Genomic DNA, 26665 nt, shown 5'->3' on the forward strand with positions numbered 1-26665 from the left:
AAGGAAAGATCAGACTTACTCAGATTACTCTGACCCCCCTCCCTAGAATAAATAAATAAGTGTAAAAGAAAAGACGTCTGTCTGAACAAATGAGGCGCCTGCTAATTTTGTTTGGGGACCCAGTGTTTATGTAAAACAACAGGACTGACTATGAGCTGTTAATTGGGCTTTTTGTGAATCCTCTGATGCTCAACTCCACAGAGCTGTACTAGCCGGGAAAACAGAGTCAGTGATGTAGTTACCACTTAACGGACACTCCCCTCCTTCAGGCAGAGCGCCTCCGTAGATTTAATAACAGCGCTTCTTGAAGCTGACCCTTTGACTAAAGAGAATAGCTGGGATACAGGTCCTGTTCAGCTTATGTGTTGGAATGAAAGGACACCGCCTCCATTATAATAAACATCTTCCAGGCAAGCACAGTCAAGCATAAATATTTTAATCTTTGATCCATTTCATATGTGCTAAAGTAAGCGAGGAAACACACCCGCAGAGATGCTTATGTTACATCTCAGCTTTCCCTCTTATGAATAAACAAATAGGTGTCAATTTGTGCCTCCCACGGAAAATAACTTAAACATCACACAATTAATAATGGATTCCACCTTTCTGATTTTGCCTTCAATGATCAGGGTCCACTTGTCCATGCCATGTCCTGACCTGGGCTTCAGGACTCTGATGCCACACAGAGCACAGAATGTTATAAATCATTTTAGCCCTTCCCCCAAACTTTTAATTCTCTTTCTACTGTTCTGTGGTGGGGTGTTCCCCTCACCCCCCCCACCTCTTATTTCTATAGCTTTCTGTTGAAGATTCCATTTTTTCCCATGAGGGGAGGGGGAACCGTACATTTTAAATCTCCTCTTTGGAGGAATGAAAACTACTTTGCAAACCCATCTACTCTTGGGGTGCTCTAATTGCAAGGCCCTCTCTGAGATGCACGCACACAGTTCACCACAAATCGCCATCGCACCACACCTCATTCCACTCTGATGATTTAGATATTTTTATTTGGGCGGATGGTGCTGGTTTTTTGTTTTTGTTTTGTTTTGTTTTCCTGAATTCAGCATATTTGTTGAACAATTTTTTTGGAGCCCAAAGTCAGCCCTGCTGAGTTTCTGCTTGGTAAGGTTTGGTGGCCTTGACGCAGAGCAGAGGTTGTTGATTCATCAGCCTTTAAACTGATGATAAATCTGGAAGCTGGGCAGCAAGACTAGACTGCCCTAATAGACCCAGTGTCCACAAAGTGGCCGCCCCAGTACAGATCCAAAAAAATCAGCAAAACCGTATAAAGAACAGCTCCTAAAAGATGAGGGACTGAAGAACTCAGGAAGTCCGAGGACTCTAGTGTTAGCCAGAACTTGGCACACTAGATGTAAAACTGACCCACACACCAAGGGTGCTTCTGCTTTCTGAGACGTGTGTCTTGGTGTCTTTCAATTCTGAACATTATTTGTTTTAAGCCTTGAACGGCGGTGACTGTCTATCTGGGTGATGCAGTTTCATAATATTGCAGAGTACCTGACCCCACGCAGGGGCTTACATATGTTCATAGCCCTACATCCGTATACCTTTGCAACGATCCTAATGCTTTAGCTTCAACTCTATCTTCCTTTGGTTATCAAATAAAATAAAGCCCTCTGTGAGAGTTACCAAATGATAGTTCGACTGTGTTTGGTGGAGAGCTGACTTAGGATTTATTAATGGAAATTACAAATCAAAATGCCAGCCATGGGAAGCGACTCACCTGAAGAGGCTCAGGTTTTCATTTCCAGTGAATCTCCAGGAAGAGAATTAAGAACAGCCACACCGTCAGCCTGCCCCAACTGTGGTGTCCTCTGCAGAGGACATAGATTGTTGGTTGCTGATTGTCATTTTGTGTACACGATTCTTTTCTGTCCATTGCCATTTGGGGAGTGAGATGTATTATATATAGTATAAGTTCGGGTGTGGTTAGGATAAACACCCCAATTTGCTACTTATCAAATAATATACATTTTTGGCTCAGAAAAAAAACCTGATGTCTATATATTACTTCTCAACTAAAATCCCTCAGTCCTTAACTGGCATGTGTATTAGTCAAAGCATCTTTGAGAAGGGCATTATTTCCCTACACTTAGGATGGGGAAAGGGAAATTAAAAAGGAATCCTAAAATAGGTGCATTTAATTCTCCCCAATTTAAATGTAAGTGGTGCATCTTTTAGGCAATAATGATATGCCTTTTAGTCCTCCATTACAAACACTTCCATCGATGAATTTCCTTAATGTTGATGATGGTTAGTGCGGTTTGAGGGAATCTGTATTTATTCAGAAAATGTTCCCATAGAATGACCTACCAGATGGGCCACGTAACAATGCATGGAGACATCAAACCACCACAGACATTTGGTGCTTAGAATAATAAAAAGACTATAAAATTAGATTAGTTGAGTCTAATTTGGAATTGGTATATTCCCTACGCACCCTCACCGCTCTTGGGCAGATAAAGCCTTGAGATTTAGCGCTGTGTCAAAGCCAAGACTGTAACTTCCAGTAAAAGGGAGCCGAGGGAGGGGGAGCTTGCTGGGAGGTCGCGGAGGGCAGAGCAGTGACCTCCAATGATTTACAGGCCTTTAGCTTAATGAAATTGTTTCAGTGACATGACAGTAAGAGCTCGTAATGGATTGGATGCCCTAATGTAATGAAATTACTCCCTTCTGCCTAAAAAAAAAAAAAAAAATGCGCAATTAATATTTACTGAGACCTGACAGCCTTTGGTGCGCTCGCTCGCCTGTGTAGTTCCCTCAGACAGTCAGAGAGAAGAGACGGAGCAGCGTGGCAGACAGGCGGGCTCTGCAGGAGCTCCTGGCAGGGACAAGCAGAGCCTGCAAGGGGTGGAGGGACAGGCGCTTGGTGGCCAGGGAGCCAGCTAGCCGCCCAGCCCCTAGCTCAGCCTTCATGCTCTCCCTTGCTTTCCCACAGGCAACTGGACAATAACCACATCAGCTGCATTGAAGATGGAGCCTTCCGAGCGCTGCGAGATTTGGAGATCCTGTGAGTTGATTTTGCGATTGCTGCCTTGTGTGTGTGTGTGTGAAAGAGAGAGAGAGAGGGAGAGAGGGAGAGAGAGTGTGTGCGTTGTGCGGAGGAAAGAGAGAGGGAACGTGTGTGCAGGGGGTCCTTGTGGGTGCGTTTCTGGATCTTCTGCTGCAATGCTATTAAAATCGGGCACCGGGAGATCCCTCCGGCTTACCTTGCCCAAAGTGTTTGCAGGCTGCAAAGTGTGATTTCTCACCTGCCACAAACTGGGGTTCCTCAGTCAGCCGTTTCTCCCATGCTCCTGCCGTATTTGGTGGAGCAGATGGCCAGAATAGCCCCCCAGCATCTGTCTGTGTATTCAGGGAGCTGCTATTTGAGTGTGGGCATAAAGGGAGACAGGTTACAGGTCTGTGGCCAGTGACAGAGGGGTTACCACCAGAAGGTGAGTCAGAATCAGCCAGAAGCAGGGAGGGACCTTGGCACAGGACAAGGGGGAATGAGAGACAGCCTGGTAAGGTCTAGCTATTGCTACTGCTCCTGGGATCTTATCTCAGACTTAAATTCAAACTTTAAATAGTAACCTTAAAGCGATGGGGATGAAAAGAGGAGAGAAGATACTCCTTCCTTGTAATCCTACCATTTATACCTTGTATAGAAACACACACACACACACACACACAGCTGTCCTCCTGCGTCTTGGATTTTCACTCTCTAACTAAGGAAACCTGATTTCTGGAGAAAAGTCACTGAGGGGGTCATGTTGGGGTCATCCAACTAAAGTTGGATTGTGTTAGAAACCAGTGTGATTGTTCTCCCCAGCAGCCACACTGCTTGCTGCCCTTGATGTGAGGAAGCTCAGAGAGGAAGCAGGAAGGCAGGCGGAGTAGAACTTAGGTCAGGGGTTATGTGATTCCGTCCTTGTCCTGCCGCTAATTCTGACCTTGGGCATAAGTCTCTTTGGCTCTGGGAGCCTCAGTTTTCTCTTTTGTACGATAAAGGAGTTGATTGCTCTGACTTGGGAGTGACTTGTACTCTCCAAAAGCTGCAAAGATAATCACAGTGGGTTCTAGCTTCCTAATGGTAAGAGAAGAGGATGGGCTGGGTTGAGCATCCTTGGGAAATTAAAAAAAAAACAAAAAACAAAACAAAAAAACCCACAGTCAAAGATTTTCTGTGTCTTTTTTCAGTATGAGAATGAATGCCAGATAAATGAATGAATGCATTATTAACACGTCCCTTTGTACATAAAGAAAGGTGTACACATTCTTCCATTACGTTCCTTTTCACCTGAAAGAGGCCAGCAGTGGGTTAGAAAGATCCCCTCCACCTTGCTAGGGAGGAAGGTGATTCTAGGAGGAATCACGGGAAATCTAAGGGATGCTGATGCTGCAAGCTGCTTGAAATCAGCTGCAAGCTGAGGACTCCTGGCGTAGAAAAGACAAGACCCACAGACAGGAGAGGTCAGATTGTCAGTTCTAAGATGAATGGTCTCTTCTCACCCAAACTCTGACCCCGGAACCAGCAACAATTGCATGTCTGTGGGAGAGAGTGCCAGCTCGAATTTAGCAACCCAACCCGGGACTTCTCTTCCTGGGAAAGTAGAGTTGAGAAGGAGGCGTGATTTTTCCCTGCCTTCAGGAAAAGCCTGAAAGGTCTGCTCTTTGCCAGAGAAAACGAGAAAGATGAGACAATTCCTTGGGAAGAATGGAGGACATGGAAGTCACAGCTGCCACAAAACATCTGTGGCGACCTGTCAGCCCCTTGGTCAGTTCTCTGCAGCAAGTGGTGTCTGAGGGAGTCTCTGGGGGGAAAGGAGCTTTAAGGATGGACTCATGTGGGTGGGAACTAGGAAGCCATGGACTTGGGTCAAACTCTGTGACCTCTCTGGGTGTTCCTCATCTTTGAGACGAGACCACACAGAAAGGGACTCTAAATGTTGCCCTTCCCACATCTATTTCTCCCCTACCCTGTTTTCATCCTGATCAAACTCCTGCCCAGGACATATTTAGACAACTCTTCTCAGCTATTTACTGGGGGGCAGGGGAGGTGACATGGAAACTAGATATATCAGGTGCTGCTAAGTTAAAACCTAGAAACCCATGACCAAAATAATAATAAGAGTGATAACACTAATCCAACTCCTCATCCCTCATCATTGCAGAAGGCCTGCAGGACCTGATTAGTTTATCTTCCCAACCCCAAACAAAGCCAGATCAATAGCTTTGTTTTAAGGATGCTCATCTGGCTTCGCATGGCTAAGCACTAAAATTAATCATAATCAGTTATTCCATGGTTTTTTAAAAAAAATTTCCAGCAGAGGCATGGGGCTTTGAAAACATCCACCTTAATGGTGAACCATTCCAAAATTGGCTGGAGTTGACATCTCCATTTAAGGAGCCCCCCCCTCCCCATCCCAGACCTTGCAAGCATCATGTACGCATTGACATTTTATAACACGTTTCTGTGACCAAGTATTAGACACCATCAGAAATCTTGTCAATGAAATAATGAGCAGTAACTAAGCAGGGGCATTACACACTAATAATTTTTTCAGCTAGAAGGATTTTCAAAATACCCTAGCCCTAATGTTAGGCTAATGTTAGAATCCTGAAAAAAAAAAAAAGAACAGTTTGCACATTAAGAAGAGTATCGTCGTTCAGATGTGCTGACATTACATAGTGTGTGATAGGAAATCAGGACAGACTTATCTCTCAGAAAGTTCTAGAGATTTTCTTAAGAAAAGTCTATGCAGTCAACCACTCTGAATATTTCACACTCGGTAATGCACTTCCCCGCCCCCTTCCTGTGGGAGGAATCACCATCAATTTTCTTTGCATTGAAAAGTTGGTTTTATTCATCACATTGAACGTGAACTCAAAAGGTGAATCTGAGCGGGGACTGACCACAGTGAGGAGACAGAGTCTGGGTCCAGAATAGGGAACGGTAAGAGGTCCCTCCTTCCTGTCTATGCTGGCTATGTCCCATGGGGAACATGGAGTGAACGCGTAGCTAGGTGTTGTGAACAAGGAAAGAGGCTGCCTCCCTGTGCTTTCCAGTCAACAGAGAGAGGAAGAAGGAGGAAGTGTAGTAGGGGTGAACCTTCCTAAGACTGGTACCTCATCACAGGGGAGGAAAAAATGGCAAAGTGGCAAGAGATGGCAGTTCATCATGCCCACCACCATGGCCAGTGCACCCACCACCGTGGCCAGTGTGCCTGCCACCATAACACTCCCTCACATTATCTATTTGCTTGCTTTTTGCTTTCCCTCCAAGAAACTACTGTTCCTGTCATCTTCCTCTTACACTATTCCCCCCTCAGAGAAGCCAACTAGCCGCTGAGCAGTAAGCAGGCAGCCTCTGTGACCACTGTCCCAGGCTGCCTTAGAAGCCATGTTGCAGAGGCTGGAGAGGTTAGATGCCCCGAAGCGTGGCCATTGTGTGCTGCGGGGTGGTGTGGAGTGTTCTCCAAGGGCTGAGCCAAGACAAGCTGTCAGTGCCTCTTGTCAGAGCTTCCCACAAGTGTGCAAAATTGTCCCAGGCCTCTCCCTCAGGACAGTATCCCTTTGTGAATGAAAAGCAACAACAGCGATGTTTAACTTGTACTCTAAATATTGAGAGGACAGACAAATGAAACACAGTGAGACAGGGGAGTGGCTCAGAAGGTGAAATGCTTGCTTTCCAGTGTGAGGACTTGAGTTTGATCCCCACAACTCTGACGTTAAAAAGCTGAGCCTTGGGGCATTTACTTGTAATCCCAGCCTTGGAGGAAACAGAGTCAGGTGCATCCCTAAGGCTTGCTGGCCAGTCTAGCTTACTTGGAGTATCCAAGCCAGCCAAAGACCCCATCTCAAAAACAAGGTGACTGTCGCTTGTGCAACAGCATCCAAAGTTGTCATCTGATCTCCACTTGTGTGTACACACACAGGTTCAGCTAGACATATACACTAAGAATCCTGGTTAATAAGATATGTCCGTGTTTTTATTCCTGTCGTTTATAAGTGATGAAAAGATATTTTCAGATGTTATTTCCAGAGTAAATGTAGCAAGTTGGAATTCCAGTAGATAATTATCACCAAAAAAAAAAAAATGAAGACTACAGATGTCAGGAAAACACACCTAGGTACCAGCTCAGTATATGGCGATCCCGTGGGCGTATAGCTAGCTAATCGGTATATACAGGTCTAGAGGTCTTGCTCCTACTTATACTACTTGCCAATTTGGGAAATTCAGTGACTTTACTATAGCCCGTTGCTGGCAGGACCTTTAGGGGTCTCCAGAATGACCAACTGCTGCTCAGGTAAAGTGTAGAGAAAATGGCTGGGACTGGAGGAAGAGTCATTCCTCCTAACCTTCTGCACCCTGGGTACCCCTGCCACCTAGTCTTGGTGTCCCCAAAGTCAACAGTAAGTTGTCATTAGTAAAGAGATTGGAGCCCAGAGGTCCTGGCTCCTTGGTCTGTGCTCTTTGCCTTATTTGGGTGTTATGCGCCATACAGCTGCTGCTCAAAGGGGGACCCCTGGCAAGGTTGGGGATCCTAAACACAGCTTGTCTTTTCAAGACCCACCTACCATTACAGTCTGATAATGCTAAGGAAGTTGGGGAAGGGCAAACGTGTCCATGACAGAATCTAAGGCCAGTCCACCTTTCTGCTCTCTTTCAAACTAGACATTGCAGACTAGACCACAAACCATATTGTATAGATAAGACTTTTTTTTAAAATTCTGTAAATACACACACACACACACACACATATACACACACATATATATATACCCACAAATGAATAACATTTCACATTTAGAAATTGGGATCACCTACATAAACACTGAAATTTCCAGTGTCTCTCAAAAATCCAGACAGCACTGGCAAGCCTGAGACTGTGGTTCTGCACTGCAGTGGTCGTCCAAGGCCAAGGAGCCTCTGCCCTGCTTACACTCTGCTCCACCATCCCCTTGGTCTCCTTTATGGTCACTGCCAACCCAGGCAACCCTGAGGTGTAATGCACTGTGTCAGCAGAGTGCCAGGTGATGTGCTGCAGGCCAGAGCTTGCCAGAATGTTTGAATGACCAAACACAGAGAGACCTGAGCAACATAAGAGTCTAGGACTCCCGAAACTGAGCAAGGACACCCCAGGAGCAGCCAGGAATGCCTCATGACTCATATCCTGTGGGGTTCCTCTCAAGAGTTAAGCTGGCCTCCAAATTCACTTTGGTTTTAAAGCAGTAGCAATTGGGCTTATGCGTCCTAACACGCCTCAGTGTTCACCAGACTCCTAATGTAGTTGTATTTCAGCCATATGCAGGCTGAGAAGTTCTTTTTCTGGTGTTAGAGGAAGATGGCAAAAATGAATTGACAATTGTCTTGATGCTCTTCTAGCCTGTGGTGTGGTCCTGGCTGAGTGGTATGAAGCACTGGGTGGTCAAGGAGAGTCAGTTCAGAAAAGCTCGACATTAGTGCAAACAGACATCGGTTCTTCACTTCAACTGAGTGGCTTCCACTCCAGTTAACAATAATAATGTCATAATAATATATTACATAGCATGGTGATGTAAGATATGAGTTGTTAGGGACATTGGTATTTCCTTTGTGCCTGAGTCTCCACTACTTTTGAGCATCCGCCTTCCTTTTCGGGCATGTTTTAGACGGCAAGCTAAGACTTTAAGGGGGTGGCCTTTTACTTAAGTATATGCCATAACTTTATAGGGCAGATAATATTAATCAGCTCAACCAATGAGGAGACTGAGGATCGGGGGATGTGAATTCAGTTCCCTGAAGTGACATTGGCCAGGTCAAGGGGATTCCTATTCCAGTGTTCAGCTTCATTTCTATAGGAAACCTAAGCCCTTGCACTTAACTACTCTACAAAAATAACATAACTAAAAATTATTAATGATGCACTATAGTGCCCAAACTATAGAAAGAAATAAATGCATCAGTGCGGCCAGCGGCCATTCTCATTGTGTAGAATAATGCAGGAACCATGGTTTTCCTCTCTGAAAAGCCGGTTGATAGGGTTGTCAGATCTACATTTAAACCCAGCTTAATTGCCATCACATACGGGTCAACAGAACTGCCCCATGGCTGAGCATGGGGCTGGGAGGTGTTCTCAAGGAGCTGGAAGCCAGCCCACTGTCAGCAAACTAGATAAAAGAGGTTCAGTTCTCACTGGACACTGAGAGCACCCTACATATCTCTCAGAGCTATTGTGTAGATTAAAGGAGAGGTCACTAGTTTGTGCCTAACAAAAATGGATGGAGACTCATGAAAACTGAAGTTGGTGGACACTTGGTACTGCTTCACTGCTGCGCATAGTAGGTAGTCAGCTAAAGTACAAGCCACCCACCCAGTCAGGGTGAAATTAATAAACTAAACAGAGGCCCACCACACCACAATTTCTCCACAGAATGTTGTTGTAGTCTAGCCCAGAACTAAATTGGTGTGGCTGTCCTAGGGTGTTAGAGGTTGAACAAGGTGTTTGACAGAGCAGCCTTTTTTCACGCTACTAGTGATTTTATAGTTCTCCAGCCAAATGGTGTCCTGCCCCCACCCCAGTCCTCTCTGAACAAAATCAGAGCTACAGTCAAAACTGGTGCATTCTAACAGATGAGCTTCGTTTTCATTCGTTTACGAAATGCGTCGCCTGGGTTTCTCCGGGGGCTGCACGTTTGTCTTAACAATCCTGGAGTCGGTATTTACTCATGGCACAGTTTTGCGTTTAGAACTGTCATTGCTTAATGAAACTCTTAAAATATCCCCGAATATGATTTTTTGACACTGTGCTGCAAATTGCGATGTGCCCCAGACTATCAGGATTAAATTGCATTTTGTGAATTCTATCCAGCCTTCAGCATACTAGGACAGGCACTGGCTTCTCTCTAAGCACTCTTGTGCTATGTAAAACATCCCTCTCCCAGAGTCCCTCGGTTTCTGCGTTTGATGGTGGTCCTATGTTTAAAATAACCAGATTTTGAGAACTCTGGCTTCAGAAAAAGTTTTTTAAAAAAAGTAATTGGAAGTCTAAAATAATTTTTACATTTAAATAACCAACATTTTTAGTCTTTAAAGAATCTGTAATCTGATTTCATTTCCCTCTTAAATAAATGCTGGTTATTTGGTATATATTCCTAGATAAAGAGGTGTGCTGAGATAGCTGAATTGTTCTTTACTAACAAGCGGCTCTGAAGCAAATCCTCCTATTGATGCTGGATTTGGGAGGTTTTGTTGTTGTTGTTGTTTTTGTTTTGTTTTGTGACTGGTTCTCAGGTATAATGTTCGGGCTTCTTTTCAAATTTTGCAGTATTGTTGGTTGTTTAAAAACTTGTGGAGCTAGGCATGATGTTGTACTCGTGTATTCTCAGAACCCAGAAAGGTGAGGCAAGATCAGGAGTTCAAGTCCATCCTGGGCTCATCCGTGGTGAGTGCCAGCCAACTTGAACCACTTAGGACAACCCCGCCTCAAGGACAACCCCGTCTCAAGGAGAAAATGAGACTCTAATTCCAACATTTAGAATTCATATGATTTTCTATAAAATAATATATGTGCAGCCTTCATTGACTGTCTGAAGGCATGAGAGGCACGAGAGGGCACATGCCTGGCTGTAATCATGTCTTAGCAACTCTACCCACTAGACCTTCCTGTGAAGGAGATACTACATCTATGGGATGTACGTGGTAAGCTATAGGTCAGGCGTGACTCTAGAGCACGGGCACATGAGAATGAATTATCACATCTCACTTCAACTAATGGAAATTTAAACATCCACATTTAGCACCTAATGGGACAGTGCCTGTTGAGGGCTAGCTGGAGGTCTGTGTGCTGTTTGGACAAGGCATACCTATGTATGCACTGTTGCAGGGTTCTTTTCCAGACCTGAGTCTCCAAACCTCCCTTGCTGTTGCTGTATCGTCAATAGCATTTTCTAATAGTAAAGACAGCATCTCCTCCACCCTGGCCTTCTACCTTAATTTAAACATCTGGATCTTATGCCCTCAGCAGAGCCATTTTCAAAACTCCTCGATTGTGACCATTACAGTCACCAGCGTCAGACCTCTGTAAACATTAGTTCAGATGGCCGGTGATCCCTTCTCTGCCTTGTAAATGACTTCTGTTTGCTGGGTACTCAACTGACTGGCAAACTCACTCCCTTGTCTGATCCCATCCGTCTCCAAACACAAATTGGAAACACAGTATCCAGTTAGGGACCGAAGCCTAATGGCCACCCAGAAGCTGAAGTCGGTATCTGCATAAAGAGAGAAAAAAGGAACTATTTCACTGTTTGTTTGTAACTGGTGTCACATGCCAAGTTCTGGGGACTGAAAGTGACTTGTAGAGTCTGGCCAGGTGTCCTGCCTGTGCGCACAGCTGGGAATCCAGGATACATACAGTTGTGTTTTGAAAGCAATTCACAAGCCAGCAGTGGCATTTTTACAGTCAGCACCCACCCTCCTGGAATTAGTGAAATTCAGGACTAGAAAGACCCTGGAGGGTGGGGGAATCTCTTCATTTTAAAGGCAAAAGAATTCCCCCTGGAAAGGTTAAGTGAAGTGTTTGTAGCTATAGGAAAATTTCATGGCAGAACCAGGCCAGGAAACAGTCCTCTTGGCTCCTTATCCAATGCTTTTTTATGGCCGTCTGCTTCTCTGTATTACCAGACAGGAAACAAAAATTAGTGAAGCCAGACTCTGTGTCCTGTCTGTAGCATCATCCCTTGATCCCTGGGCTTGCTGGAGGGAACATTTTGCATTCTGCATGAGGACAACACCCTGCCTTCCTAAGCCCGTCCAAGCATATGGTCACTGCCAAGGAAAGAGCCACCCCAGTGTCTCTGCCTAGTTAGAGGGTAGCCTGGAAGGGGATCTCAGGTCATCATTCCTCAGCTAACATCAGTGATTGGAGGCTCAATTAGTAAATCCTAGAACAACCCTCCCCCCACACACACTTGTTTCTGTGAGCACAGAGAAGCCAAGGTGTGAATTATACCTAGCTCTCCAACAGAGTCCCTCCCCACTATGAATATAAGAGATCTCTTTGGGTCTCAGCCTAAGAATAAAGCCATAAGCCCACTGTGTAGTTTCTCTGAAGTAGCCCCATTGCAAACTGTATACAGGCAGTGACTTAGTGGGCCGCCGTAGGACTGAGAAGTGGAATTCTTGGACAGGCAGGGGTGCACCTGCCAGGAGGAGCAGTCTTCCCCCAAGAACAGAAATTCATGGATGCTTGTCATCAGGTAATAATCATGGAGTAGAAGACACCGTTGTATCAGGCTGAGTTATTTAAAGACAGGACATCTGAGTAGCAGGTTTCCAGGGAATGTTTCTAGGGGAAAAGCTGCCCTTCAGGGGGATGACACGCAGAGGGAAATTTTAACCATTTTTCATGGTGTCATCGAGGGAGTTATTCTTAATATGTGTGTGCACTTGTGTGTATGTGTGTGTGTGTGAGTTTGTGAATGTGTATGTGTGAGTGTGTGAATGTGTGTGTGAGTGTGTGAATGTGTGTGTATGTGTGTGTGAATGTGTGTGTGTGAGAGAGTGTGTTTATGTGTCCTAACTCAAATTGTTCGATGTTTAAGTCAGAACATAAAACCTGGCCCCTGTAAACCAAATCTACTTCCCAGGTATTTGGTTCACTTATGGATTTTGTTTCTATAGGTGAGTGATGCCAATCTTAAAAGTGCAAAAGATTTCCTATGAAAATCCTGCAGGATTCACATTTCTCTTTAAAGAATAAAAGGAAATCCTGGAAACACTGTGCCCCAGCTTAGCCCAGGGTCTGGAAATTCGAAGTGACAATCCATTTAGGAAGGCTGCATTTACTGCAGTCACTGTGCAGCCCACTTGTGCAGATAATTGAGTTGTCCCCTGGTTTAGCACAGAAGGCTGTTCGATTCGGACATTTATTTATATCAAAAGATGCCCCAAACACCACCCTTCTTATCTTTAAACAAACCATCAGTTTGGTAAATGTTTACAGAGTCTTCCCTTGTGTCATACATGCAACTAGGCCCTGCTTGTATAATGAAGCAAAAATCAGTCTTTCTAGGGCCAGAGAGATAACTCAGTGGTTAAGAGCATTGGCTGCTCTTTCAGAGGTCCTAGGTTCAATTCTCAGTACCCACATAAAGGTGGCCTCTGTGACTCTGGTTCTAGGAGACCTGGTACCCTCTTCTGTGCTCTGTGGACACCAGGGGCACACACAATGAACATTTATACATTGCAGGTAAAATATTGATACACATAAAATAAAAATAAATAAATCCTTTAAAAAGAAAGCAGATACAGTCTTGCTGTCTTTATCAAGATGGTGGTGTGACATCCCGTTATTGAGTATGTAATCACTAGCCTCCTTCCTTTCTAAGTGAGACACAAAGTAGAGCTGAGATTTTTTTAAATGTTTCTATTTCTTCTCTTTGTGATTCCAAACTCATCTGCCCACTCTAGAAGTTGGAGGTCACTCTTGCATCCGGGGCCTACTGCAGATACCTTGTTATAGTGACAATTGTCTGACTCCTGCACAGGGCAGTTTCACGGCCAAGATTTCATCCTATACACAACAAAGGGGAACAGGAAGATCACTGCTTTCTTAGTCACATTACACCCTGTGGCATATTGGTTTGGGGTTAAGCAAGCTGTAAAGCAGTTGGACCATTCTGAACCACGGCTCCTATCTGTGAATGAGTTCTTCAGAGTGCCCTCACCAAAGACACCAGGGCACGATAAATACTTACACAAGCAGGTTCCAGGCCAAGCAAATGGCAGCGTGTGAGGGCTTGTCTCTTTCTTCTGCTTCTCCCTCTCTACTTTTCAAAATATCTTCTCTCTTCCCCTCTGAACTCGGAGGCTCTGTTGAGTGGATGGAGATGAACTTCTGTCTGTCGTAATCTGAATCCATAATGAAAGAAGAACCGAAGACAAGCCCTTTTGTTAAGGAATCCTCCTCATCAAAGACCCAAATTGGCAGCTGATTGTTTTTATTTATTTCTGTAGGTTTTACATGACACCTGGAGACCATTTAAAATGTTACTTGGCGGTGAGCGCTGTGTGTTTAAAAATAACACTCACCCAGTGCCAAATCACTTTAGAGTCGGGTACAAATATTGAGACAAAAACCCCAGCTGTTATTGCTTTGGCTGCTAATTTGAGGTGTCAGATGAGAGCCCGGCTGCTATACGTCAGTGAATAAGGCCCCTTGTGAGATCATTATGTTTTCTAACAGTTGAGAGTAATGGTCCAATCAGTGCGGCATCAGTTGCTTTCATTATATGCCCACACAATGGTTATGAGCTTTAATTTAAACGATCCACAGGGAGACCAGGGAACGTGGTATTTCGTAGCACCCAGGATAGCCGCGAGCAGGTAGTGGAGGTTCGGTGACTGCCTGGCATCCTTCTCCTGCCTCATCTGACCTCAGAGACCTACTTCTCGGTCCAGTAGGAGAAAGATTGGCTTAGGTTAAGGAGCTTTGGTTCTGTGGTGTGTTTGTAAATGCCCATTCGGCTTAGACAACTACATGGGCCATGATGGCTTTTGGTAACATTTTCACCTATTGACCTGACCAAGCCTTTTCTTTAAAAGGCATTGGGTCACAATTATCTTCTCCTTCGTGTAGCCTCCATGGCTCCCCCACACTGGTGTAGCTAAACTCTTCCTCTTCATACAACAAGAGCAGGGCTGTTTCCTCTGAGCAGCCTCAGCAGTGAGCCTTGCCCCTGACATGTCAACCACAGTGAAGAGGGTCCAGCACAAAGCAATATAACCCACCTTCACCTTGTAATACTGATAACTACAGACCCTGATGACACACCTGGCCGTGAACAGTCTCTACAGCACGGCAGTGTGTATACTGGGCACAGTTCCTGTGGGGTAACAAATGCGCATAAGGTTTAGAATACTGGGCGTTAGGAGAAAGAAATGAGATAGTGTGTGCACAGTGCCCAGGCCATGCAGGCAGGGTGTCAGCATCATTACTGCTACTGTGACTGTCTGTCATTATGGTCACCTTCACTGGCAAGTCTGGGCAGTCCTACCTCAGAGCACTATTCTTTCCGGACCCGTTGAGCTCAGCAGCAGAAATTAGGGAGATCGTGAGAGAACATTTAGCATTTGTTTGTGATTTTCTCAAAGGATTAACCACCATCTCTTCTTCCTTCCTGACTTCTAGAGTTGACTAGAGCATTGGAAACAGTGCAGAGCTAGGAGAGACGGTGAATCCCACCTCCCTATAAGAGAAACAGTAGAGAGAGCTTCATTCACAAACGCTGACTGTTGAAGGGTGCCTGGGGTAGCCATAGTCAGGTACAGGCTTAGATACAGGTGTCTGTCTCAAGTTCAGTGGGCCCAGCGGGCATCTGTGTATACTCTCTGAGGACCAAGTCTGCAGAGACAAGCCACGAGCAAGCTGCTAAGAGCTGAGTGAGCAAACGCTCACTTCAAGATTCCATGCCTAGGATCTTAAGGAGTGTAAGGACTTGGTCAGCCGCCACAAGTTCTTCTTATTCCTGGTACATGATGGTTGCCAGAAGAAAAACATACGAGCTATATTTCTATAACATACGAGCCAGAGAAGAAAACCAGCCATTTAGGAAGAGCCCTATAGACTTGAGTTTCATTCCCTTTGCCTTCCCTGAGCCAAGCAAGAGGGAGGGGAAGCCAGGGACTCCCTGTCCCTCCTCTTGAAGTTCATAGGCTGTCAGAACCCCTGCTGTGCTTCACAGACCTCCCCTTGCCAGTAGTTTAGATGTTTCCCACAGGGTCTAGCCCCAGTGTTTATACTCAGCTGGCTCCTCTGTATCCTATGAATTCAACAGAAGCACTGTTGGAAGTCATTCTAGCTTTCAGGCATGAGATACATCAGCCATGCCCAGGCTCACTTTTAAATAAATGTGGCTGCTGTTGATTCACCAAGGTGACCATCAAGGAAGGAGCCACCTCACTTATCTGGGCTGGGGGAAAAGAAGTCTGCTTGGAGAATGAATGGGCCAGTCTAGCAAGCGAGTCCATCAGATCCTAGGAGTCTGGCTGTCTGGAGGGGGTGAATATCAGAGGGGTTCTCAGAACCCAGGAAAGTTGGCCCAGGGGGAGGCTGCACAGTTGCATTCACCACAGATGCCTGCTTTTGTAATTATGTGACACACACTCACAATAGCTCACAGATAATATTGTTGCATTAGAGCCAATTACATGGTGTTATGGACACACAACATGCAGATTATACCCAGAGCCAAGAAAGCTCAGCTTGATAAAGCGATGGCCTAATGGGAGGAGACAGAGGGAAATGTCAGCCTTATTAAGGTTGCTAGGGTGGAGTGGATGTAGCTGGTCAGAGCTCCTTAGATCAAAGATGGCTATCTTGCTGACTCAAGAGAGAACTACACATGGGCACCCAGCAGAGACCAATAAAGAGCTGGGGGCGGGGTGAGGGGAGGGCAGAAGCCACACCAGATGTCCCCAGTGGTGGTTACAGCCTCCTGTTCCTAATTGGGAAAGCACCATCCCTGCCATAAAAGAGGTCTTCGGTTGTCCAGTATACTGACCTGCATACTTACCGGCAGGAGAGTCTGTTCTCAGCTCCCCTCCTTGTTCAGTGAGTATGGATTGTGACGTTAGCCAGGTGTGGTGGCACACACCTATAATGACAGCTACTTGGGAGGCTGAGGCAGGAGCGTTGCAAATTCAAGGGCAGCCTGGGCAACTTGTTGAGATCCTGTCTCAGAACTTAAACTAGTAACAAAAGGCTGGGGGAGGAAATCAGTAGTGTCGTGTTGTCTTGCATGCCTCAAACCCTGTGTTTTGAGCCCCAGGAGGACAAAAAGAAGTGGCTTGTGTAAGGAGCCTCTGGAGGAGTCGATAATATGGACTGCGTGGCAGTCTGCCCCAAGATTTCTACTCAGACAATCTGAGTGAACCAAGACGCATGGCTAACATTCTTAGGTGATGTCACTGGTCTGTGCTTTGAGAATCACTTCCCACTTCGGTTCCCTATCTAGTCCAGCGTGGATACACCTTGTATCGGCCCTGGTCCCCACACAACACTACAAGTATTGAAGCTCTCAGGTCAGTCCAGGGTGGGAGCATGGTGTGCTGTCTAGGAGTTTAACTCTCTGCCTTTGGATCTGTTAATTACCACCATTGGATTCCTAAAATTATTTGGGCCTTTTTTTGTTTCTCAGTTCTAATAATGCCTTTGACCTAATCCCCTAGTTTTCCTGAATAGCTCTGACTTACTAGGACTTATTCCCTGGCAGACACAGGATCAGAATGGCAGAGCCTGATAGTAAATATTTTAGGCTTCACATAAAGCCTAAATGTCGAAGACAGCGCAAAACTAAACAAATGGAACTTTATTGACAAAACCTTGCTTGTGGGGTGGGATTTGGCCTGTTTCCAGCATCTGGAGCTAACTGCCATGTGCACTATCCCCTTGTGCATTCATTGTTATGGGTGAGCCCCTGTCTTGCCACAGTATCCCAACATTTGACTTAGAAACTGCAGGGCACCCGAATATTATATGTGCCGTATGGTAGAAATAGTGAACTCTCTAATCCTTTGTGACTTGAAAAAAATAATTAATTATATTATTTATATGTTTATGGATGTTTCAACTGCATGTGTGTGTGTGTGTGTGTGTGTGTGTGTGTGTGTGTGTGTGTGTGTGTGTGTGTATGGAGAGAGAGAGAGAGAGAGATCAGGTTTCCTCAAACCAGAGTTACAAACAGTAGTGAACCGCCATGAAGATGCTGGGAGAGCAGCTGCCCCTGGAATAAAAGAATCTAATAGCCCCTTCCTAATGCTCACAATCACGGGGTCCACAGGCAAGTGTGGCATTGGTCACTTTTATTAGACGGCTGTGCTCCAAGTATAACAGAGCCTAAGGGCCAATGGGCTGGCAATCAGACCTCAGCATTGAAGACAGCATTTATAGTGGAGTAAGGACCTAATAAGAGAGACATAGAAAGGGGTGAACTGTCACTTCAACCTTGTGAGGAGGAGAGATGTTTCCAATAGGCTTGAGGTTGCTGTGTCCTTTAGGAACCAAGTGTCCTTTGGAGTGGTTGAAAATGGGGGAGGCCAGATATCCTGAAATTAACAGAATCCTATCTGGAAAAGATGGGCTGGTGGATAAGAGTGCTGACTGCTTTTCCGGAGGGTCCTAGGTCTATTCCTAGTACCAAAACGGTAGCTTACAGTCATCTCTAATTCCATTTCCAGGGGATCCAGTGCCGCCTTCTGCTCGCCACAGGCACCAGGCATTAAAGCAAAACACTCGTCCACATAAAAAAGAAATTAACAGGATAAATGTAACCCCAGATGTGAGCTTGAAACCTAAAGCAAAATGCTGACTTAGTAGTATTTACTTAGAGAAAAAAAACCACAATCTTCTCTGGATAATTTGGGAGAAGAACGTTTTCTCTGCATAGCTCCCAAAGAGCAAAGTGGCTGAAGGTAGACCCAGCGTGGCTTCTCAGGGGAATGGCGGTAAATACATGAGGATGGCAAGGTCACTGTAGCACAGAGTCAACCAACTGTGGGGAAGTGGAGCGGGGCATTGGCAGGGGGAGCCTTTTGTTTTCTGCTGCTAAGGCTTGTAAAACATGAGGTAAAAGGAGGGTGGGGCTGATTTCCTAGCTTTAGGTCCAGACTAGATGTGAGGACAGATAAGGACTTTACCTCAGTGGCAAGCTTGTAGAAAAGCAAAAGGCAGTGGCTGAGTCAGGAAAGAAAGAGCAGCCAGTCCAGAATTCACCAACAGCTAGTGTGCTGCCCACACAGGACCCTTAGCCTTTCCTGGCCTCTGACTGCTCGTCTCCAAAGTGGGGCTACTCATCCTGACTTCAGAGTACTAGCTGTACCAAATGAGACTCTGTAAAGCCATGGTAGAAAGGTCTGACCAAAAGCCATAGTAGCAACAGTGACAATCACTGGATTTCAGTTCTGAGCCCCACCCCCCACCCCCAACCCCGTACTAAGTGCTTTTTTTTACCTTATTTCAAGGGATTAGTGGTTGGCTACATAGTGGCCTCCTGATCCCAACATCCTCATCTCAGAACTCTGTGGGGGTCACACTCAATGGTCAAAGGGGCCCTTGAAAAATGAGACCAAAGTAAAGATCTTGTGGGCAAAGAGATGACCCAAGGAAGGGCGTGTGGAATGTAGACTTCCCTTCAAGTTACAATATCGAGAAAACAAACTTCCACCCCAAAGACTCCCCAGAAAGTGTACTCTCCTGGACCCACGTTAGATTTCGGATCTCCAGACTGTAGGAGAATATATCCAAGCTTCCAGCATCATGGTCATCTGTTACAGCAGCAGCAGGAAGCCTACACACATCTCATCCCTGCGATCACACTTGCTTGGATTTAAGTCTTGATACCGCCTCTTGCTTTACCAGGTAATAAGAGGAACTGGTGTGAGTTCTAGGCATATTCTCAACTTCTCATGATTGCAAGGCCCACACTTTACCTTTCCACCCTTCAATGAGAGGGATCGAAGGGTAAGATACAGAGCCACAGCCTAGAGCCTACCTCCGTATAAGAGGCTCGGGCTCTGTGAGATCATTATTACTCCTGTGTTGCAAAGGAGAAAAGTAATGAGATCCTGAAAGTTATCCACGGTGGCGTAGGCTATAAACGGCAGAGCCAGACTCTAACGAGGGCTCTGCCTTTGAGGCCCATGTTCACTGGCTCTGCCCCTCATGCCAACTCTCCCATTGAATGCCAGCTGCTTAGGCAGAACCTAAGAGCCAGACAGAGCGTGGTGCTCCCTCCCTGGGCCAAAGCTGCCAAGGCCAGAAATCAAAGGAATCTGTGTTTCTTAGCAAACCGGCAACTGTGGCTTCCGGTGCAATCAGTGTGTCTAAGAGGTTAGCAACCTTCTGACATCCCTGGGCCGCCAGACTCAAGCAACAAATCATGAAAGTGTGAATACTGTGTTTAGTCATTTGAGCTCTGGAATAATTGCCATTATCGTAAATGTTTTATAGCTCTCATTACGGCTCACATTTAAATATCAGTGTAGTAATACGTTAATAAGTCATTGCTGCTGGGCTACTGCTGGATCCCTGTTCCAGCTGAAGCCTGAGTGTAGCTGTCCCGCGTCTGCAGCCAAGTGGTGAGGGCTGGCTGTGAACTCCACCTGATGGTAACTGGCGAGGCCTGTTGAGCCACCTTGGACTTTGCCTTTGAGGAATGAAGAGGATGCTCAGAGTCTGTTCAGCATTCATTCTGCAAATCTAACCACAGGCAGGCAACGTGGCTTTTCTATTTTGCCATAGCTAAGCTCTGTAGGTGGGATCTGAACCCAGCGCTCACTTGCTCCCTTCCTGACTGTTCTTTGTAGGCACTACCTTGCACATAATGCTGTCCCCTGAGCAGAGAGCCTGAAATTCTAAGGTGATTGGAAAAGTCACGGCTTTGCTTCTCTCCTGGAGACATACTTTCCTGATCCAGAAGAGAATGGCAGGCAGCCCAGCCTAATTGGGGTGATGAATTCTTAGGTACTATTATCTGATTTAAATACTCCAAAGGCTGTCTGGGTGGGTGGGCAGACAGACAGACAGACACACACACACACACACAGTTTTCAAGTGAGTTTGTGTATCTCTATTGAATGCCTAACATAGTACCAGATACACACTGCATATACAGTGAATGTCAGAGGGTAGTGGGGACAAGAAATAGGGTCTTTTTTTTCTGTGTGCCCCCACCCCAACCTTCCTCCTGTTGGCCAAGCAAGTAATGAAGAGACCAAGGCATCTGAGGAATGTATTTGTGTGGCAGATGTGCTCACAGGAACTCTGCTTGGGACTAAGGTCACAAGGGCTGGAGAAGTAATCTGTAGGACCCCTTGGGTTGGAGCGTGTGGCGTGGTGATCCAAGCACATTGGATGAAGCACACTTTCTCTTTGGAAGGTTGAAGTGGGGAATAGAACACTCCAGGATAAGACTAGATTCTCTCCAGTGTGGTCAGTAAATTGATGGTCGATATTTACTGAGTACATATGACATGTCCTGAGTCTGTAGCTCACAGGGAAGGAAGGCACTTTAAGATGAAGGTAATATATTTGGCAAGAGCCCACAGCCCAGACTTCTTGACTAGCAATGGCCCCTTCTTGAGCCAGTGAAGACTAATGGCGGCCTAGAGGAGAGTAAGAGAAACAGGGTTAATGAGAAGAGAGTGGGATCATGTCTCTGGAAAAAAAAACACCAAAGAAAGACCCAGGAGCAAGTGGGCAGGCAGAGTGAGGTGCAGACCAAAGGCAAGATCCAGTTCTTGCTCTTTGGAATGCAAAGAAGGCAGGGGTGGGATGGGGGTCAGAGCCTGAGAACCAGGCTTTGCCTCCCAGGCATTGCCGCCCGCCCCTCCAATGTGTAGTCACTGACTTGAACTGCAGAGAGCTCTAAACTGAACTGCAGAAAGCCTCTGCAGAGAGCTTTCCTTCAATGCCACACTCCTCCGTGGGTCTTTTTAGTGGGTAAACTGAGGCAGTACTTTCTTCAATCCTGGTTTCAATTCTTCAGCAGCTGCATTTCCTTAGTTCCAGTTGTACAACTCACATCTTCTCCATGCTTTTCTCTGTCAAAGGGACGGGCTGGTCCTAACACTGTCCCATGGTCAGGGAGAGCACCGGAAAGAAGAGAGTTCGCTCCTCCTGAGATAAGATACAGCTGGAATATCCTGATTAACATAGCACCATGTACAGGCAGTGTGCTTGCTGAACAGAGAAGGGTGGAGCGGGAGAGGGCGTGGTCAGATCCCACCTACAGTGCTGAGCAGCGGTGGCAAAGCTGGAAAGTTGCCTTGCCGAGCTCAGCCCCGTCATCTGTAACAAGAGTGTAACATCTCCTTTGGGAGTTCTGCACTACCAACCAAAACGAGCAGATCTTTCCTCTCCCTAAGAGAGAACAGTCGCGTATAACTGACTTGTCCCTGTAAGCGTTAACGATGCTGGGGCTGGAGAGCTGGCTCAGCCATAATTTGTGTGTACTGCTCTTGATGAAGACCTAGGTTCCTCTCACAGCACCCATGCCAGGCAGTTGCAGGGGTATCTGATGCCTCTGACCTGTGTGGGCACATGACCCGCATATGTATTCATACGCATGATTTGAAATACAATGCATCTTTGAAAACAAAAAGGATTAAAGATGTTGTAATGAGCCACCCAACGAAGCGAGGTTGAGTCACTGATTTACTGTTCAGGGATGGTGGGGGGACCCCACATGAATAACAGGACTGTGGATTCCCCATCGTCTGCGGGGTTTCCACTTGTCTCTAGATTCTTGGCTCTTCCGGTTCTTACTGTTGGCTTTGTCTTTTACAGCCACACACATCCCTCCCCACACCTATGAATGTCTCAGGGCCCCTTGTTCATAACATTATTCTCTGTCTCTGCAGCACCCTCAACAATAACAACATCAGCCGCATCCTGGTCACCAGCTTCAACCACATGCCGAAGATCCGAACTCTGTGAGTAACAGCTCTGTTTCCTCCCCGCCTACCTTCTCTCTCTCTCTCTCTCTCTCTCTCTCTCTCTCTCTCTCTCTCTCTCTCTTCCCCTTCTCTCTCTTCCCCTTCTCTCTCTCTCTCTGCTTGTGAAACCTACTGGGCTGCAGATGGGTACACAGTTCCCATATCCAAAGTCATACAGCAGGTGGGGACTTGGTGTCCCCAGGAGCAGGGCAGAGTCGTGGTTCATCCACACTTCCTAGCTGTTGATCTGTACAGGGAAAACACATTTCTCATCACCCCTCAACTGTGGGATGTCTTCCTGTACTGTGTTTGTTGTTTGATGGGAAATGTGTTAGCTTTCTGTTGCCAAAGAACACAGGAAACTTAGCTGCTGAGACCCCCCCCCCCATGGACTCCACTCACGCTGTACCCCACTGGCCGTTCTGTCCTAATGGCACAGTGGCAGTTATTTTCCTTCTGGGAATGGAGGAGTCATCTTTGTCCTTTTTCTATCCCACTAAGGTGCCACCTGCTACATTCTCCCGCTCTCTGGGCAACATCTGGATATTAGAATACACTAACTTAGTGCTTCATCTTTTACTGCTTTGGATAAGCTTCACCTTCCAGGCTGTGTGCTGCAGAAGCAAGCCCGTGACTCTGACTATGTGGGTCGCCCACTCTGCCTTCAGCCAGTAACCCACTTATAGGGTTTGCTGCAGTAGAACCTGGTTGGCTTTTCCCAAGAGGTTCCTGCTGCAAGTTCTTATCTTTGAGAGTGTTCGACTCACAGGACAAAGGGAGAGCCAGCCCCCAGCAGCTTTTAGGCAAGTACATTTAGGACCAAAGCAAAGAACTGAGATAGATGCCCTCTGCCCTTAATTGGCTTTGTGCCCTCTTTTCCTTCCTCGATAAATAGGGCTGGTGGTGACGAGCACACATAACTAAGCACTTCCAGTGCCCAGCTCCCCGTAGATGGCATTATATATTATCATCACACAATAGATGGCATTATATATTGTCACCACACAATTATCTTGAAATCTGAGCTGACCACTGCAAGCCCATCTAGGCTCCACAGGCTACATAAACGCCAAGAGAATGAAGAATCCTTGAAGCAGTAATTCCCTGATCGGCAGCTCAGAACCATCTGGAACTTTTCCAAAAAACAAAGTCCTAGGACCACCCTGGGCCTCTGAGATGAAGACCTCTTGGGTCCTTGCCCATAAATCTGTTGGCAGTGAGACGTCATGTTCTTGTAGTTTAAAAGGCACTGCATTCCTCAGAGAATGAGCTTATCTCTTTATGAGAATGAAACAAAGACCGAGATTTTAAGAAAACAACAATAATAACAACAATAATAAAATAATATAAGAGGAAGAGATACTAAGGTAATAATAATTTTTTTTAAAAAAAAGCTCAGCAGTTTGGAATGGGCAGATCAGTGGTTACAGGCAGGCTCCACAACTTACTTAGGCTCTGTCCTCACCTTTCTCTGCTTTGGGTCAGGGACTTCATAATACATGCTTACGTTGGAGTCACTGTGAGGGAACACTATGACACTGTGCATGGAAAGTGCTTACTGCAGGATGTTCACAGTCATATTAGTTGTTATCACTAGTGATCATCCCAGACCAGTCTCCATCTCTGCTCCTCAGGTTCTTGTCGGATACCCTCAGATGACAGCACACCTAGGAACCTGTATCGTTTTCCCTTCCCTCTGAAAATTGAGCAGGACATTAATTGAATGTCACGGAGATCCCTTTTGGTCTTCTGAGCACCCAGCAAACCACAATTGAGCTAAGGAAGCATGAAGCCCAGGTTCTGAAACAGGAAGTCAAAGGAGAGCCTCAGGATACTGGGTCTGCTCTCGCGAGGGACTGGGTCTCCAGAAGTTCTCACTGTAGAATGTAGCCTTGCAGTGCCTCCTGACACAGCCTGTGACAGGCTTCCGTCTGAGTCCTTCCAGTCTAAAAACAACAGTGACAGCCCAAGGATAGATCCAGAGGAGCTAGGGGCGTTCTAGCCTGGGCTCCTGGGTGTCTGCTCAGGCGTTTTGAGGAAGGAAATGAGTAAGGAGTCCTATCTCATTTCCGTTGTGATTTTTCTCTGTGGTCCTAAATATCCATCTGATGAGATCCAATCTATCTATCTATCTATCTATCTATCTATCTATCTATCTATCTATCTTGCCTGTTCTCTTTGCTCTCTGCCTGGCTGCCATTTTCTCTTTAGTTTTATTCAGAGATGGCTCTGTATGGAACTCCCTGGGACTGAACTGACTAATTCCCCTTCAGTGTAATTAAAGCATTGGGGGTGGGTGACTGGTGTTGGAGAAGGAGGGGGGAGAGGAAGGAAGTCATAAATGGGATTTCCAAAGGAAAGCTTTTACATAGAATTCAGGACACCACATTTTATGGAAAAACGAGCACTGACCCCTCGCTAAAAGGATTTGCTGGAAATTTAATTTGGCATCTGCGGCTAAAAGGCCCCTTTTGTAAATTGGCATTTGTATTCATCCACCTTCTGCTTCACAGAAGAGGTCTCATCCGTGTGGAATATGGTTTGTCCATTCTCAAAAGATCCCAGAACAGCACATAGGAACTCCAGCCACCTGGCTGCTTTCACGTCTCCATAGGCAGCAGCAGCAGCTGCACACAGTCAGCGCCACAGTTTGGAAAGATGCTAAAATCTACACTGATTGGACGTACAGTAACAGCAAATATTTCTCCCATGGCTGCTGTGCACCAGGACTTGTATGAAGCACTCCCTGTGAGTTATTTCAACCCACAGAACAGTCCTTCCCATTTTACGGCTGGTAACACTGAGGCCTAGGGTGAAATCCCTGCCCCAAAATCAAAGGCAGAAGAAAGCTGGAACCAATGTCAGCATTGTGTAACCTGACATCAGAGCTCACATCATCACCCAGCAGTGGGGGGATGGGGGGGCGGGGAGGAATAGAACACGGGGCAAGAGAACAGAGCAAGAAGAGAACAGACCTTCCACATGGTCCAGGGTCCCTAATGCCATTACCATCACAACTTAAATTGTGCTACGTAATTAAATAATTCCCTTCTCACTCAGAGGCTCTGGACCATTTTTAGCAATCTCTGTGCCAAATTTCATGATGCTCATGATTACTTTTAAAAACAATATTTAGTAAGGCAGCGGGACAGTGCACATCCGGTCTGTAATTCTGCTGCTTCCAGGGCAGGTAGAAAGTAGAGACAGGAGAGCCCCTAGAAGCATCTAGGCCTGTGCTCACAGCACATGCAGCCCACATTCCCACGCTCATATGCACACACACCATACACTCATTGCTTCACACGCCCAGATGCACGGGCCAACCAAAAGGCATCCTTAGTATCTAGACGGTGTTGCTCCACCCCATCTTCCAAGCATGGCGTGGAAAGATGTCTATAAAGAACCTGTCTAGCTTGACTCTGCAATCATTTCCGGTCAGTAATAGTCCTAGCCTAGAGATCTGAGTCTGTCCCCTGCCCTGTGGGCTTTCTGATTGAAGCTCCATGCAGCTGGTCTATCGGTTGAGGTCACTACTTTTCTGCGATCCCACTTTGGAAGGGAGAAAGTCTCGGGAAGATGGCCAGAGGGATAGAATCATCTGTAGGAAGACTGAGAAGAGCAGTCATTTGGGGCTGGCTGGCTGGGGCTGAGAAAGAATTCACCTAACACCATCTTCCAGACAGAAGCCTCCAACTTTGTGGCTAACCCAGAAATGAAGCATCTGACTAAAGTCCTAACGTGCCTAAAGCTCGTTCTTGTCCTGCTAAACCCTCACCCTCAGTTGGATCTGATGGGAACTTCTAATTTAGCCACCTGAGAGACCCACACTTTTCTCAAAGTCGCCCCTATTGTCATAACACAATTGTGTTTAATCAAACAGGGCACATAAAAAAAGAAACTGACTAAGTAGCTGAGTTTCCTGGCACAAAATAGAATCCCCTCCTCTCAGCCTACACTACCCTGTAGCCTGCCCTAGGATCCTCCTGTCCCTCACAGAACCACTGTGATAAGTGCCCAGGTACCCATTGCTACCTGAGAGGGGCTGGTAGGAAATCTTCTCATCTCCTCCTCACTGTTTAGGAAATGCGCTTTTGGCACAAAATGATCGTGCTCATTAGCAAGCAGAGGTCTTGCCTACCCTCCTCTAATTGTGGTCTCTCCCACTGGCTTGGGACTTTGACCACA

At 46.1% G+C, this 26665-nt stretch overlaps 1 protein-coding gene across 3 annotated transcripts in view; it reads left to right on the top strand.

The window, feature by feature from the left end:
* Positions 1–26665, top strand: part of Slit3 (slit guidance ligand 3) — a 587044-nt gene that overhangs the window by 421919 nt on the left and 138460 nt on the right. For all 3 annotated transcript variants that reach the window (XM_021178434.2, XM_029484039.1, XM_029484040.1), the window contains 2 exons: positions 2960–3031; positions 22406–22477. In XM_021178434.2, coding sequence (XP_021034093.1) covers positions 2960–3031; positions 22406–22477 — 144 coding nt within the window. The remainder of the gene's footprint in view (positions 1–2959; positions 3032–22405; positions 22478–26665) is intronic.

This window comes from Mus caroli, chromosome 11 (genome assembly GCF_900094665.2).
Source record: "Mus caroli chromosome 11, CAROLI_EIJ_v1.1, whole genome shotgun sequence".
NCBI lineage: Eukaryota > Metazoa > Chordata > Mammalia > Rodentia > Muridae > Mus > Mus caroli.